Raw genomic sequence first — 15,836 nt, 5'->3', positions numbered from 1 at the left:
ACTGGAGTGCCCGATTTTCAAAACTTCCCCTAACATCAGGGGATGATGGGATTGCCTTGAAACTTGGCGTCCATGTGGACACATGGGTAAGCTGTCATGGTGCCGAGTTTGAGGTGTCTAACATGCAAATTGACGTAGTTGTAGAATGGGACAATTTGGGGTGAGTTAAGCCGCGCCAAAAATCAGGGGATGATGGGATTGCCTTGAGTCTGGGCATCCATGTGGACACATGGATAAGCTATCATGGTACCGAGTTTGAGGTTTCTAATGTGCAAATTGACGGAGCTATCCCAAGGGGTCTGAATGGGGTGCCCAATTTTCAAAAATTCCCAAAAAATCAGGGGATGATGGGATTGCCTTGAAACTTGGCGTCCATGTGGACACGTGGATAAGCTATCATGGTGCCGAGTTTGAGGTTTCTAACGTGCAAATTGACGGAGCTATCGAAAGGGGTGTGAATTAGGGTTATGGGTGGTGCGTTAGAGGTTAGAGCCGCACCAAAAATCAGGGGATGATGGGACTGCCTTGAGTCTGGGTGTGCATGTGTGTCCCTGGATAAGCTCTCATGGTGGCGAGTTTGAGATTTTTAGCGTGCAAATTGACGGAGCTATGGAAAGGGGTGTGAATGGGGTGCCCGATTTTCAAAAATTCCCCAAAAATCAGGGGATGATGGGATTCCCTTGAAACTTGGCGTACATGTGTATACCCCCATGAGGTGTCATGGTGCCAAACGTGAGGTTTCTAACTTGAACAGAAAAAAAGTTGTTTACTTTTTTGGCTTTCAATGCAAGCCTATGGGGGGGGAAAACAGAGCTCCGATCCGGATCCCCGAGCGGAGCGGAGCAGACATGGGCGGAGCGGGGGCGGGGCGAAGTGGCCTGATCCAAAAATCGCGGATCTGGAAGTGAAGCAGAGCGGGGGTCCGTGCACACCCCTAGTGGAGATGGTATAGTACTGTATCTTTAAGAGAGCAAGGATTAGATCCAGCTGAAGGCTGAAATTGGGGATAGCATTTGAGAGGGCTTAGTCAGGCATACGGCTATGCTGCCAGCCTTGCAAAGCATACTTTAAATAAAAGATTTATATTTGTACTTTTACCTTGCCTCTTTTTGGATACAACATCTACACTAAAACGTCTTTGGTGTACAAACAGTTAACTATGTCTAAAGTGGCCCCAAGATGGACCATAATTTGAAACCATGTTTGCTGCCCTTTAAAGTGTGCAAGTACCTTAAAAAAACTGAATTTTCCTGTTCTCCCAACTACAGCCCTGTTGTTGTTTCTTCCTACAGGCGCAGGTTCGTTTCCAGAGCAGAGGGCCTGCAGTTAGGCCACGTGGAGCGAGCAAGTCCTCCCCCCACACCCACTGCCGGATTGTCCCGTTAGACAACGCAAGTGGCACACGCACGCACACACACACCGCCAACGCGCCGCTTCCAACGTGGCTATTGTAGTTAAAATAGAGATTTCCCCCGTCTATTTTTATTGTGCAGCCCAACAGCAGGGCAAACTCAGGGAAAGACAATAACCCGAACTGTTCTGCCAGCAGCCACAGACCACCCTCTGGAGTGCGCCATCGTGTCGCCGAAGATCCTGGGATTTCTCTCCAAGGCTGCTCGGGAGGAGCAAGTAGCCTCTGGGGCCGCCAACTACGCCAAGCGAAGGCGGCCTTTGCAACTGGACTTCACTCTCTTGCAACTACCTGCTGCGTCCAGGGAAAAAGCGGCGGAGCCCACGGAATTTCATGCCTGATGTCTAACAGATTATCACATCGTGCCCGTGGTGGTCCGATCCGGGACGCAGGCTAGGCCAGGCAATACCCACACACACCCCTCCTCAAAACCCCCCCACAAAACCCATCAGAACGTAGTCTTGGCACCTCTGAACCTCAGAAAGTAGGGCAGGGGAGAGGGCAACGGAATCGGTCACTGACTCTGTCACCTACTAGCCGACCCACATCCAGCAATCGCCTCGTGGGTGCCAAGACTCCGCCTGGGTTCGGACGACACCCTAATCAACGGGGTGGGTGGGAGGGTGTAGAGTGGTAATGGGAACAGAATGGGAAACAACCGTCGCTTAGCATGTGGTCCCAGCTCAGCCTCCGGCTGAGTCCGTCCGGCTTCGTCAGAGGTTACCCAGAACGGCGTACATACATTCCTCCCCTCCTCCGCGCGTCTCAATAGCTGCCGGCCACCTGCCCTTCACGCACGGCCCTGGGAAGAAAGGAAAGCCCAGCTGCTCCCTCCTCCTCCTCCTCCTGCGCTCGTGGTTCGCTTCCTTTACCTCAGTCGGAGGGGCTCCAGCTTCGGCTTCTTGGCTCGGGGCTCCTCCGCTGCCATCTTCATGCTCGCTCGGCGTGTGGCTGCAGCCGCGCGGGGCTCCGGGCCTCCGGGAGAGGGGGCCCCGCTCCTCCCAGGGAAGCCGGCAAAGGGGAGGGGAGCCGGCCGCGCCGGCCGCCTGATCCAGAAACGAGTGGCGCGCGAGGCGAGAAGGCTGGAGGAGGGCAGCCCAGATTTCCACCCAGAGCCACCGCTTAATTTTTTATTAAAATGTAACGGCCCGCGTTTGTTTTTCTTGCAAAGTTTGCAATGCAATTACTTAAAAAGCACCACCGCCACCACAGACACACAGCAACGCTGGCTGGGCGGGCGGCTTCCAAGCTCAGCCGCCGGAAAGTGTCCCTTGCTAAGGACTAGGAACAGGCGAGACGGTGGGAACCTTGCGGACACGCGTCCGCCTCGGCCTCGCATTCGGCGCAGGCACTTAGCCGAGGCGCCTGGCTGGGGTGTGGCTGGAAGGAGGAGGAGCAGGAGGGCCGGGCGAGGGCTTCGCAGCCATCTTCTGCCGGCGCTACCGCTGCTGCTGCTGCTCCGGCTTCTCCTCCCGAAGCCCGGCTCGTGGTGAGACGGTGAGTGCGCGGGGGCGGCCGTTCTTGGTTCTGCTTCGCAGTAACGCCTTTTCTGCCGGAAGACGGCCGGGTCGCTTGGTGGCTCTTGGCTTAGCAGAGTCTGGGCAGCGGTCCTCCCGTCCCATGTCCAGGCTGCAGCGGTCCTGTTCGCTCTGAATTCAGTGGGGCTTACTTCCGAGTAGACATGCCTCGGATTCGGCGGCTTCAGCGTTCTGCAATCGTAGAGTACAAGGGTAGGGAATCTCCGGCCCGCGCCATCAACTTCCATAGGGCTTTACAGCGTAACAAACAAGAGAACAAGTCCCCGCCCGAAGGAGCGTACAGTCTTAACTGTTAACACAGGGGAGGCCATCGGGATGGGAGCAATATGGAGGCAACGGTAAACCAGGGCGGAATGACGCATTCAGCAATTGCACGTATTTAAGCATCGTTTCTTTTGCATGGTACTTCAAAGAATAATAGGATCTAAAAATAAGACAAGGCCCCTGCCCAGAGGAGCTTACAGTTAGAATCTAGAAAGTGGGGGAGGTACTCTTTGCTTTGTGGGGAAGGTACTCCTTCCTTTGGTGAACAGGCATGAGCAAGTATGATCAAATGCAGTTACCTTTATTTTGGTTTCGTTTCAGTTGGAATTGAAGAGTTAAGTAATTAAGACAAACCTGCTGCATACTCAGTGACGATTTGGGCAGTGCCATCAAATTGGTATGTTCCCATTAGAAAAGAAGCAAACACTGTCTTTCTTAAGATGTTCTGGTAATTTCCCTGCTCCCCGCCCCCATAATGCTAGAAATCTTGCTGTGTTCTTTCAGTAATTAAATAATCTGGTATTATTATCTCCTATGTTGTACATTTTGGGGGGATGAGACTGAGAAATATACCTTGCATATAATTTCGGAGCTGAGTTGGGAGCAATATTAGAATTTACTTCCATTAAGGCTGAGATTTTAAGAAAAGGAAATAACCGGGACTATTTTTACATAATTTGATTGGTTGCTCCCTGTTGGCTATCCCTTAGGCACAGCAATATGTAAACAAAGGAAATAATCAAATAACGATAATACACAGATCATATGTATAACTTCCCCTTTAACACTACCAGGAAATAAGCTTGTCTGCTGCTACAAGAGCTGAGTGAGTGCCAAGACGATGGAAAACCAAATCAGACAAACAACTCTAAACTATGATTTGCTTATGTAGCAGTTTGTTTGACTGCTGTGGTTTGGTGTAATGCAGCCTTCCCCTACCTAGTGCCCCGAGAAGTTTTGGACTACAATTCCCATCAGCCTCTGTAGTCCAAAATATCTAATGCCTGAGCTGAGCCAATGTGATCGTATTCTGACCATACCTGCTGATGTTTGTCTGGGTGTCTAGCCCCTGGATAGCACTCATCTGGTGGAGGGGAGGAGCCCTGAAAGCCTGGAGAGATGGCCTAACTCTGCAGCAGGAGTCAGTGGGCCAAAGTCTGATGGGGAGATTATGGTGGCTGGCATATTGCCGAGGTGATGGTGCCAAAGAGTTAGTCCCTCAAGTCTCCAGATGTCCCACAACAGGTCAGAGAGCTTAAGCAAGCTCTAAAGTGTACAGAAGGGAAAGGCAGGGCCAATGAGTCACCTGGTGTATGAGTCACCACGGAATAACGGGCTCAAGTTAAAGGAAGCCAGATTCCGGCTGGACATCAGGAAAAGCTTCCTGACTGTTAGAGCAGTGCGACGGTGGAATCAGCTACCTAGGGAGGTTGTGGGCTCTCCCACGCTAGAGGCATTCAAGAGGCAGCTGGACAAGCATCTGTCAGGGATGCTTTAGGGTGGATTCCTGCATTGAGCAGGGGGTTGGACTCGATGGCCTTGTAGGCCCCTTCCAACTCTGCTATTCTATGATTCTATGGTGTCTTGGCTCTTTAAAAAGTATCATTTGGCAGTGGAGCAATACACCTTTGGGAACAATAGAACAATGTGCTCTGACATGAGAGCACAAATACCTTTTTGGTACAAGGGGGGAGCAAACAATCATCCGTCTCCGTTCTTTGGAAGAGCAGGGCCTTAGGTGTCACAGGCCAGACTGTAGGAGATGTGTCAACTATAGAGGAAGGGCAGGAAGTAACCTTTCGGAGTGGGGAGAGTTCCTGCCTTTCACTCAGATTACTGTGGATCAGACCAGCAAGCAAGAGCCTTCATTGGTAATAGTTCCATCAAGCAAGGGAGAAGCACGTGAGAAGATGGTGTTTTGAAACTTGAAGTGAGCACTTTGTGTGCACAGTCACTTGTCATGTAGATCTGGCAAGTCTTGCTGCACCGCGGCAGATTGGCAAAAGGTAGGGGGGGTGGGTTGTGGTTGTGTTGTAATTGCCAGATCCAAGTGAAAGTTTACTTAGAGTATTTTTATCCTGCTTCTCAGCCAAAAGGGCTCCTGGAGCAGCTTACAAATAATAAAAAAGGAGACAGCCCCTGCCCACAAGCTTACAGTCTAAAAGACACAACACATGAACAAAAAGGAATGGGGATTGGGTGGGTCACAAACTGTTTGCAGTGAGAACCAGCCATTTTATGGTTGCTTGACTGTGACGATCAGACTTTGGCAAAGGAATTGGGAGCGAGTCCTCTTATCCCAAGGTTCAGAGATAAGCAGGCATGAGTGGGTGACTACTGATGCTGTTACTGCGAAGGAGATTCTGGTTCCAGAGGCGCTAATCTTTTAAGATCAGTAAACTTACAGAGTTGAGAAAGATGCAGGATGCCAGAAACTTTGATTAAATCGTTGGAATTTTAGAAGTGTACAGAAAAGTAAAAAAACAAAACACGAGCAGCTTATTTGCAGGGCAGGACACAGAAATAGTAAAATCAAAAGATTGAGGCCTCTTAGAACCTGCCTGGGACTATTGGTCAGTTGAGTAAATTATTGTCAGTACTTAAATGCCTTTATCGTTTGGGAAAATTAGGGATAACTTTGAGACTCGTCTTAATAAACGACATCAACAATTGTTTGGCTATCCACTGTTGTGTTTGACAAACCTACTGCATCATGGAGTTTTTGAGGAGAAAGTGAAATATTGCAGACTTCTGAACTGTGTAAATATTTGTGTCTGAATTAGAAATCTGTAAAGACTGAGTCTTTTTGCCATTTTGTGGTAATTTTTACCAGGTAAGCCAGCCAAACAAGGTTGTGTTAGTGTCTTTCCTTGGGTAAATTATAAGTGGTGGCTGATTCTCCATTTCCCTCTCTCAGTCTAATACCACAATGTTTATTTAACATCTGGTTACCAATGGCTAACTGTAGTATACCAATTGCTTGCTTTGAAATTAGCAGTTTCATTGCAATATAAACCAGCTTTCCCTAACCAGGTGCCCAGCTGTGTTGGCTGGGGATTCTGGGAGTTGTAGTCTAACACATCTGGAGGGCACTAGTTTGAGGAGGGCTGATATAAACTATGTGGTCTCCATTTGATTATTATAGTGCCAGTATTAATTGTAAAGCTAGTCTTAAATATTCATTTTTGCAGTCTTGGGCCCAGCAATTATATATGATTCCTAGAAATCAGTTGTGTGTGTAATAATGATCAGATCAGGTAAAGTGCTCGTGTTTTTTTAAACATCTTCTTGTGGGTTTAAGCTAGGTTTTTCCTTGTATTGGCTCCAACCAGTAGTGCCTCTCTCCAGCTGGTGGGTCGTGACCCAAAACTGGGTCACAAGTTCAGTCTAGATGGGTTGCGGCGAAGCTGTTGCTTCCATGTTGGGCAATTGTGGAATTGGGTCACATGTTGCAGGTTGGGAGTCCAAGGTCTGGACTAGGTGAAGACCGCTGGTTTAGCTGTCTTGCAGTTTATTTTACTTACTTTAAATATTTCTTCGTCACTTTTCAGGGCAGACACCCTCCCAGTTGATTTCTAGCCCACCCTTGCAGCGTTTTTTCTGATGCTTCTATATCACATTGCTTTACAGAAAATGCTGGGTTTCAGACTCTGGGGATGGTTCCAAGTATGTACTCTCCCACTGACACAAACACACCTCTTCTAAACTGCACACCGTGTTTGTTACGTTTGTATGTAGCATGGGTTGCTTATTTCAGTGCATATGGTTCCCAAAAAGTCGCTGCACTTAAGCAAGGTGGGAGCAGAGTTATAAATAAACATGGTTTATTTATTTTTATTAATATATGTGAATGTGTCTCCAACAGAAAATGATCCACAGTCTGTTTCTTATAAACTGTTCGGGCGACATATTCTTGGAGAAGCATTGGAAGAGTGTTATCGGCCAATCTGTGTGTGATTATTTCTTTGAAGCTCAGGAGAGAGCAGCTGATGTTGAAAATGTGCCCCCCGTCATCCCCACACCTCACCACTACCTCATCAGCATCTATCGGGATAAAATATTTTTTGTGTCTGTCATACAGACAGAAGTGCCTCCACTCTTTGTCATTGAATTCCTTCACCGCATAGCAGATACTTTCCAGGTTGGTCTGTAGAGCAATTGCATGACTTCAGGCAGAAAGCTGCTGTCTTAATAGATGCAGGATGTGGACCATACCTAAAGTTCTTATCCATGTAAGCATTCCACACATGCCTGGTCATGTTTAAAAAGATTTGCCACAAGTTCTGGCCAATTTGCATGTAGTGTTAGCCAGTAATGTTGGTTGGGAGATATTCTACCTGTTGCTACATTTTTCTACAGAAAATTTTCCACTTTTAGAAATGTGGTTGAAAAAAATAAGTAGTATAATGAATAAAAATGAAGCAATATTGGCCAAATTGGGCAACAGAAATGGATTCAATACCAGTCAAACCTAAAATAAAGGTTACATGGGGTTTTTTCAGGTGACTATCCCCAGCACACAGCTCTTCAGATTTGCTAAGATTAGTATGCCAATTCTCAGTGGGCCAGTTCACACATCATGGCCAGTTCACCATGAGTTATTTAATCTACAATGAGCCATGATGTGTGCTGGGCAATATTTTAAATATGCAACCCTACATAGGGATTGCTGTGTTGTGCGAACCTGGTCAGAGGGTAATTTGGGGGTTAAACAATGTTCACATAGCCTAACAACATATCCGATGAGCCGGCATGTCATGCAAACTGAGGTCAACGTCTTCATTTTTTTCTTAAAATCTAAATAATGTAAGGGATATGTATGTTATTGAGTTGTCATAGTTTAAAATATTAACAAGTATTACAATAAATGTAATTTTCAAGAAAACCATTGCATTTTTTGAATATAACATTTTAACTGCATTAAATGTCTAAAAATATATCAGTTAAGCTAGTTTTATCTAGAAGAAAAGCTTTTACCCAGTATTTAGATAGTTCTTCCTTTCTTTCAGTTTTGTTTACTAAATATAAATCAAACGGATCTCCATCTCTTTTAGGATGGCCAGTTATTATTTTTATTTTTGAAAACCCATATCACAGGGTTTGCCCCATTCTAATGGTATGTGGCACATATGGTAAGCACACATAGTCATGACCAGGTACAAAGGTCTTCAGCAGATCTCAGTACTTTTTATCTTTAAAGGCATTGATACCTTTTTAGTTTAAGTATTAAGTTCTGACTTCGTAAATAAAGGTTTTGAGATGTGAAGCAGCTTCAGCCTCCAGCCAAACAATATAATTGTTTGTACTCAAATTTAGTCATATTTAAAGTAGGCCCATTGCCATGACTAATTTAAGTCCCGTTTATTGCAGTGGATTTATTAATACGTCTAAGTCTGGATCCAACCCAATCTTTTGGTTTTCCCGTATCTATTTCTTTGTTTTATAAGGGCTCATTACAACCCATACAGTACTAGAATTGAAAAAATACCTAACTCAAAGATAATATTCTTGGCCTTTATACATTTCTCTAGACAACACAAGCCAAACCACAATCTAGGTAGTAAAGCCTGGACTGAAACCTCCTTTGCTCACTTCATACACCATGTGCCACAGCAATTTCTCCCATTTGGGAAATTTCATGTACCCTTGTGTAACACATGTAAAGTCTTCCACAAGGAGAGCCGCAATTATCAGCAGGCTTTTCTACTATCTGTGATGGAACGGTTTGTCTGAATTTGCCATAAGTGACTCAGGTTACATACAGTTTCTCTACTTGATTGCAATATCAGTGTCAGGGATACATAATGTATAAAACAGTTCAGCTCCTTGGTAGTTGAGGAAGAATCCTGTATGTTCAAAAAGTTAGTAGAATATTTTAAGAAATGTGTGCTGTGGCAACTGCTAAACGTATATAAAATTATAGCAAAGGCGTTTTCTTCATAAGCCTATCTTTTTTATATCCTTTGTCTGGGTCAGGATTACTTTGGAGAATGTTCTGAGACTGCAATTAAAGACAATGTTGTTATTGTGTATGAGCTTCTTGAAGAAATGCTGGACAATGGCTTTCCACTGGCAACAGAATCCAATATCTTAAAAGAGCTCATTAAACCTCCCACAATACTGCGCTCTGTTGTCAATTCCATTACAGGTACCATGACAACTTCCAAGTACAACTAGATATTTAGTTATTAACTTTGAAATTATAGTTTTGTACTTCTCAAAATTGCTGTTTATGTCTGAAAGTAGAAATTTGTGGGGAGGGAGAGAATCTTGAGATATTTATCTGCTTGCTGTTCTACAACCAGTTAACAGACCCATGAGAGGACCTGTCCTCTTATCCCATGACTGTTTTGTTTACCCAGGAACAAACATTGTTAAATGCTTTTTGAAACTCCAAGTATAAGATATCTATTAGATTAGCCTATCAAGAAGCGTGTTGATACACTCCAAAAGGTAGCATTTCCCTTTGCAGAACCTATGCTTATTCTTTAGCAAGGCTTGTTCTTCTATATCTAGGCTAACTGGCCTATAACTTACAAAATATCTTTTTATACAAATCAGCATTAGTTAGCTATTTTCCAAACTTCTGGTAAAGTGGCTGATTTTTATGACAAGCTTCATGTTTTTCTTAGGATATTGATCTCTTTCTAACTTCTTTTGTTTGTCCTTGTATTTCAAAGGCAGTAGTAATGTGGGTGATACTCTTCCAACTGGCCAATTGTCAAACATTCCATGGAGAAGAGCAGGTGTGAAGTACACAAACAATGAAGCATACTTTGATGTGATTGAAGAAATCGATGCCATCATAGACAAATCTGGTAAAATGCTTTCAAAACTGTATTCTTGGAAGAGTGAAGTCAAGGAATAGTATAGCAGGGCTAGAAAAGACCTGCTATTTAACTAATCCATATCCCTAGACTATATATGAAAATACACTTCAATAATATCATTTATATATTGGCTTAGAGTGTTCACTCATTGTTATGGATTTCCCTTGTATTATGTCTGTAAACCTACTTTGCATGGTTATTGTAGGGCCAGTATTACTCCCATATTGCAATTTGGGGGCCAAGGCTGAAATGAAATGACTTTTCCTAAGGCCATCTTATGAGTTCATGACAGACATAAGTCTGAACTGGCGCAGCTCTGTCTCCTAGCTGCTGCGTTCATCATTATCGTTGGAAAAAAGAAGATGTCTTTTGCTGTTGAATGGCACCGAAAAGAAGAATTCCGCAACGTAGCAATTCAAAATTCTGTGTCCCAGGACAAATTATGTCCAGTGAATTGAAATTGGATAGTCTGGAACATGTTTTATTGTGTATTCACTTACATGTTGCAAATATCTGCGGTGTCAGTTGCTTTAAGAGATTACACTGCTCCATAATCTTGGGTTTCTTTTTAACAGGCTCTACGGTCTTTGCAGAAATTCAAGGTGTAATTGATGCTTGCATCAAGCTCTCCGGGATGCCAGATCTTTCACTGTCTTTCATGGTAAACAGAGTTCCACTGGCTAAACTCTTTTTTTAATACTGTTGATTGTTGAAAATCATTATTTTATTTTAATCAATTTCATTTAGATCCCACCCATTATGGAACTCATGGTGGCTACAGGGTCTCCCATCCAGCCACTAGCCAGATCCAGACTTGCTTAGCTTCATCAATGTGGCTGCCTCATGTGCCCTCAGACCATGCCCTGTGTATGTGCATACTCTTTAAGCACACCAAAATCTTCATAAGACATTCTCTCCCCCCACCCCACCCGTTCATGCTTAATTCTGACCATTCTGGGCCCTTTCATTACTCCTTTTGTTGTTTTCCTGTCATTTTGCTCCAGTCAAAGCCTTATTCACTGGAAATTGCACTTTGGGACGGGGAAAGGCTTGTAAATTGAAGTTGCTGCTTTCTTGAGAACTCTCTTGGTTCTAGCTATGGTAGGGAAGGGCAAGGCACCAGTATAGGAGTCCACATGCAGGGGTTTCTTCAATAGCTTCTGGTTATTTTTTAACAAATAATCCTTGCTAGCCAGTTTCTTTGTGTATTTTTAAAGTTCTTTGTCCTGCACATACTTTGATTGGTGGATTCCTCCTCCCCCCTATGTCCCTATATACAGCTTCATGGTTTGTCCCAAAAGTCCCCCCCTAACCATATATCCCTGTTCTTGGGGAAGCAGGAGAGCATTCAATATCCTTTAAGATGTCCTCCTCCCATCAGTCAGGCGGCAAGGCCAATTACAGATGGCTCCCTGTCTTCAGGTTGTAATGGGAAACATAGGAACACTTCCCTCAAGGGGAAAAATACCCAGCCATGCATTCTATGAAGACAGAAACAAAAACAATAACAACGTAAACACAAGAGTTGGCATGCAGAAAAGGTAGAGCAGCCTTCTCAAATTTGGTGCCCTTCAGATGTTGTAGACTTCAGTTCCCATCAACCCCAGTGAGCATGGCCAATCTGGTGCTGTAGCTCAAAACCTCTGGAGGGCACCAGGTTGAGAAAGATTGAGAGAAAGAAATCTTCAAGAATCCTTCCTTCCTTCCTCACGTGTGCCCATCATCCAGAAGGATAAGTCAGTCATATCAAACAAATGATGGGCTCAATGCCATCCTCCCACCTCCCTAAGAAAAGGAATCTCTGTTAAGAAAGTTCCCATTCTCTCCCACGTAAGCTGAGGGTTAGGGCATTTGATACACTTCAGGATATAGCATAGCAGTAGTCAGGTTGGACCATAAGGAAAGCTGGACAGATGCTTTTGAACTGTGGTGTTGGAGGAAAATCCTGAGAGTGCCGTGGACTGCAAGAAGATCAAACCAGTCCATACTCCAGGAAATAAAGCCAGACTGCTCACTTGAGGGAATGGTAGTAAAGGCAAAACTGAAGTACTTTGGCCACATAATGAGAAGACAGGATACCTTGGAGAAGAGGCTGATGCTAGGGAAAGTGGAAGGCAAAAGGAAGAGGGGCCGACCAAGGGCAAGATGGATGGATGGATGATATTCTGGAGGTGACAGACTTGACCTTGGGGGAGCTAGGGGTGGTGACAGCCGACAGAAAGCTCTGGCGTGGGCTGGTCCATGAAGTCACGAAGAGTCGGAAGCGACTGAACAAATAAACAACAAAAATCAGGTTGGGCGTTCGCCTAACCACCTGAAGCAGCCAGCCCACAGAGAATACGACACAGACTTTTCCATATTACATTACCAGTAAACTGCCATTTTCTGGAACACCTACACAGTAACAAGATTAGCATGAAGTAGAGTCCAGATGGTACAGCAAGCAAATCCTGACCCATACTATATGGAATAGATCAAAGTGAACACAAAATGATTTTTAGTAGTTTGATCCAGAGGAAGACAACTTTGTGCCTTCCAGATGTTTTGGAGTACAATTCTGACCGGATGGAGGATGTTCAACCTGTTCTGGATGGAGTTGCACTCCCCTTGAAGGAGCAGGTTTGTAGCTTGGGTGTTCTCCTAGAACCATCTCTGTCACTTGAGGCCCAGGTGGCCTTAGGGGCATGGACTGCCTTCTACCAACTTCAGTTGGTGGCCCAGCTATGCCCCTATATGGACAGGGATAACCTGGCTTCAGTTGTCTATGCTCTGGTAACCTCCAAGTTAGATTACTGCAATGCGCTCTACATGGGGCTGCTTTTGAAGGCGGTTCGGAAGCTGCAGATTGATAACAGGAACTAGAAGGTTCGAACATATAAGACCAACTCTGGCCCGCTTGCACTGGTTGCTTGTAAGTTTCCAAGCCCAATTCAATGTGCTAGTTTTAACCTATAAAGTCTTACATGGCTTGGGACCGCAATACCTGACGGAACGCCTCTCCCAACGTGAACCTACCCTTATGCTACACTCAGCATCTAAGGTCCTCCTCCGAGTGCCTACTCGGAGGGAAGCTCAGAGAATGGCAACAAAGGAGAGGGCCTTTTCAATGGTGGTCCCCCAATTGTGGAATGATCTCCCTGCGAGGCTCGCCTGGTGCCAACATTGTTATCTTTTTGGTGCCAGTTCAAGACTTTTCTCCCAGGCATTTAACAGCATATGTTGATTTTTTAAAACTGACCCCAGAATAGTTTTAAATAGATATTGTCAGTCTTGGTATGTAATCTGTTTTTATGCTTTTTATGGTTTTAAATTTTGTATATCAGTTTTTAATGTTCGGTGTTTTAATCTTTGTAAGCCACCCAGAGAGCTTCGGTTATGGGATAGTATATAAATGTAATGAATAATAATACAACAACAACAACATCAGTTTATTGCAGTCAGTAGATCATTCCAACAAAATTACATACAAAAGGACTGAGCATACAATTAGCTATTAAAAAGACAAGTAATCATAGAGGATCTAATAGAAATGGCCAGGTTCAAAAACTTGGCCACTTGCTCGGTGATTGATTTGTCTGAGTTCCGAAGTAAAAGGGACATTAAGAATTCAGTTGGGTGACCAGGAAAAGATTGTAAAATGGGGTTCAGAAGATCATTCCTAGCCCCTTGGTAAAATCTACAGAACAGTAACACGTGTGATACGGTTTCCACCTCAGTATTGTTACAGGGACAGCATCTGTTGAGCAGTGGGGTTTTGTTGTATCTACCATCTAAAAGTTTAGAGGGAAGGACGTTAAGTCTGGCTAGTGAGAATGCTCTCCTGTATTTGGGGATTGTTAACCAGCGCAGGTAAGGCATCCCATCTTTACAAAAGGAGACTGGTAGTCCTAGGGACTGGGGGGAGCATGGGCCCCGCGCAGCACTTTGGAGGTCTTGCATGTCTATATTGAGCAGCCTCTGTTTCACTACTGATTTGGCACTAGCTAAATCCCTTGATAGTAACACAGGGGATGATAGGCCTACTGAGTTGATTTTACTTGTCATGGCCTTTGACCAGGGAGATTCAAAATGGTCTAACAGGATCTTGGAAACCAGGGAATTTGTTGGAAGTGCCAACTTGCAGCGAAGTCAGAAATGGATCGCATGGATCCAAGCCAGACAGTTAACAGAATTCAGACCAGCCTCTAAATTAAGGACAGCTCCAGAGACACATTTGGGAACACCAAATAACGCCCTAAGGAAAGATGACTGAATGCCTTCATAGGAGCATTTAGAGCACAGGAACCAGATTGGTGCCCCATAGAGAATCTGAGGGATGATTTTGGCCTTGAAGACCTGGACAGCTGCCGGGAGGAATTTCCCACCCCTTGTAAAGAAGCGGGTAATTGCACCTGCATGTTGTTCAGCTTTAATCTTGGAATGCTTTCCCTGCTCTCTCCATGAAATGGTTTCATGAAACCATATGCCCAGATATTTATAGGAGCCCACTTGCTCAATCTTGGAGTTCCCCATGACCCAGGAAAATCTGACCTTACGTTTGGAAAACACCAGTACCTTGGATTTTGAGTAATTGATTGAAAGAAGGTTTTCAGTACAGTAATTGGCAAAGCCACACAGCAATCTCTTGAGGCCCACCCTAGTCTGAGAAATCAGAACAGCATCATCTGCATACAGAAGAAGAGAGACTTTGGTATGCTGTATCTTGGGTGGATGGGATGGTAATGGCTCCAATGCATGAGGGAGGTCTGCCAGATACAAGTTAAATAGAAGAGGAGCAAGCACACGGCCTTGTCTTACCCCACAGGATGAGGCGATCTCTTTTGTGCAATGACCTTGTGGGCTGCAGCGGACCTGAGCAGTGGTGTTGTGGTAGAGGGATTGGATCAAGAACAAGAGTCTTTTGTCCACAGAAAGCTGATCCAGTTTGTTCCAAAGACGTGGGCGAGATATAGAATCAAATGCAGATTTTAAATCAATGAAGGCTGCAAAAAGTTTGCCACCTTTAGGGGCAGAGTATCTATAAGCCAGGTGAGCCAGGACCAAACAGTGGTCCAGGGTTGAGCAGCCAGGTTTAAAGCCAATCTGCTCTTCACCTAGTAGGTCATGCTCATTGATCCATGCCTTTAGTTTGAGACCTAAATAACTAGCATAGACCTTCCCCACTATCGATAGCAGACTAATAGGGTGGTAGTTAGATGGGTCATCCTTACGGCCTTTTTTATGTATTGGAATTATGAAGGCTTTCAGCCAAGCTGCTGGGATAATGCCTGATTGGTTAATTAATGAAAATAGGGAGGCCAACAGTGGGGCCCACCAGCTGATGTTACTTTGAATCAGCTCTGAAGGGATACCATCAGGGCCGGGAGCCTTGCCAGGCTTTAGCTGGTGAAGTAAGTCCTCCACAGAGGCAGAGTCAACAGGGGGCCATTCAGGGGCAGCAGGAGATAGGCAGGGAGAGGGATTTGTGTCACTACTGTCACTGAAAACAATACGGAAATGATTTTCCCAGATACTAGCAGAAATATGGCATTCTGGACCGCCACTTCTGTTGCTTAGAGCACCCGATACTAGCTGCCAGAAAGTTTTGCAGCTGCGAGTTACAGAAGCAGCTATCAACATTTGCCAGGATTCACGGGTTGCTTCATTCTTTTGGCACTGTAACAATTTCTTATATTCTCTCCTAAGCACAAAATATGAATGTGGGAGTTGGCAATCATTGTTTGTGCGATATGAAGAATAAGCCGTTTGAATGCATCTCCGTAGATTAATGCACTCCCGATCAAACCAATTGTT

General features: G+C 44.8%; 2 protein-coding genes across 3 annotated transcripts in view; one reads left to right on the top strand and one right to left on the bottom strand.

Annotated features, from left to right (window-relative positions):
* Positions 1-2,378, bottom strand: part of ADK (adenosine kinase) — a 518,244-nt gene extending 515,866 nt beyond the window's left edge. Inside the window, exon 1 of the mRNA XM_063128876.1 lies at positions 2,284-2,378. Coding sequence (XP_062984946.1) covers positions 2,284-2,345 — 62 coding nt within the window. The 5' untranslated portion in view covers positions 2,346-2,378. The remainder of the gene's footprint in view (positions 1-2,283) is intronic.
* A 451-nt stretch (positions 2,379-2,829) lies between these two features.
* The window catches only part of AP3M1 (adaptor related protein complex 3 subunit mu 1), a 38,735-nt gene continuing 25,728 nt past the window's right edge, over positions 2,830-15,836 (top strand). Inside the window, exons 1-6 of one of the 2 annotated variants that reach the window (XM_063128874.1) lie at positions 2,830-2,908; positions 3,535-3,610; positions 7,079-7,354; positions 9,190-9,361; positions 9,894-10,031; positions 10,619-10,704. In XM_063128874.1, the coding sequence (XP_062984944.1) occupies positions 7,082-7,354; positions 9,190-9,361; positions 9,894-10,031; positions 10,619-10,704 (669 nt within the window). In that variant the 5' untranslated portion in view covers positions 2,830-2,908; positions 3,535-3,610; positions 7,079-7,081. The remainder of the gene's footprint in view (positions 2,909-3,534; positions 3,611-7,078; positions 7,355-9,189; positions 9,362-9,893; positions 10,032-10,618; positions 10,705-15,836) is intronic. The other variant, XM_063128875.1, reaches the window with a different exon arrangement.

The sequence above is a fragment of the Elgaria multicarinata genome, chromosome 6 (assembly GCF_023053635.1).
Source record: "Elgaria multicarinata webbii isolate HBS135686 ecotype San Diego chromosome 6, rElgMul1.1.pri, whole genome shotgun sequence".
NCBI classification, from domain to species: Eukaryota; Metazoa; Chordata; class Lepidosauria; order Squamata; family Anguidae; genus Elgaria; species Elgaria multicarinata.
The sequence above is the reverse complement of the archived record's forward strand: the minus strand, read 5'-3'. Positions and strand labels throughout refer to the sequence as shown.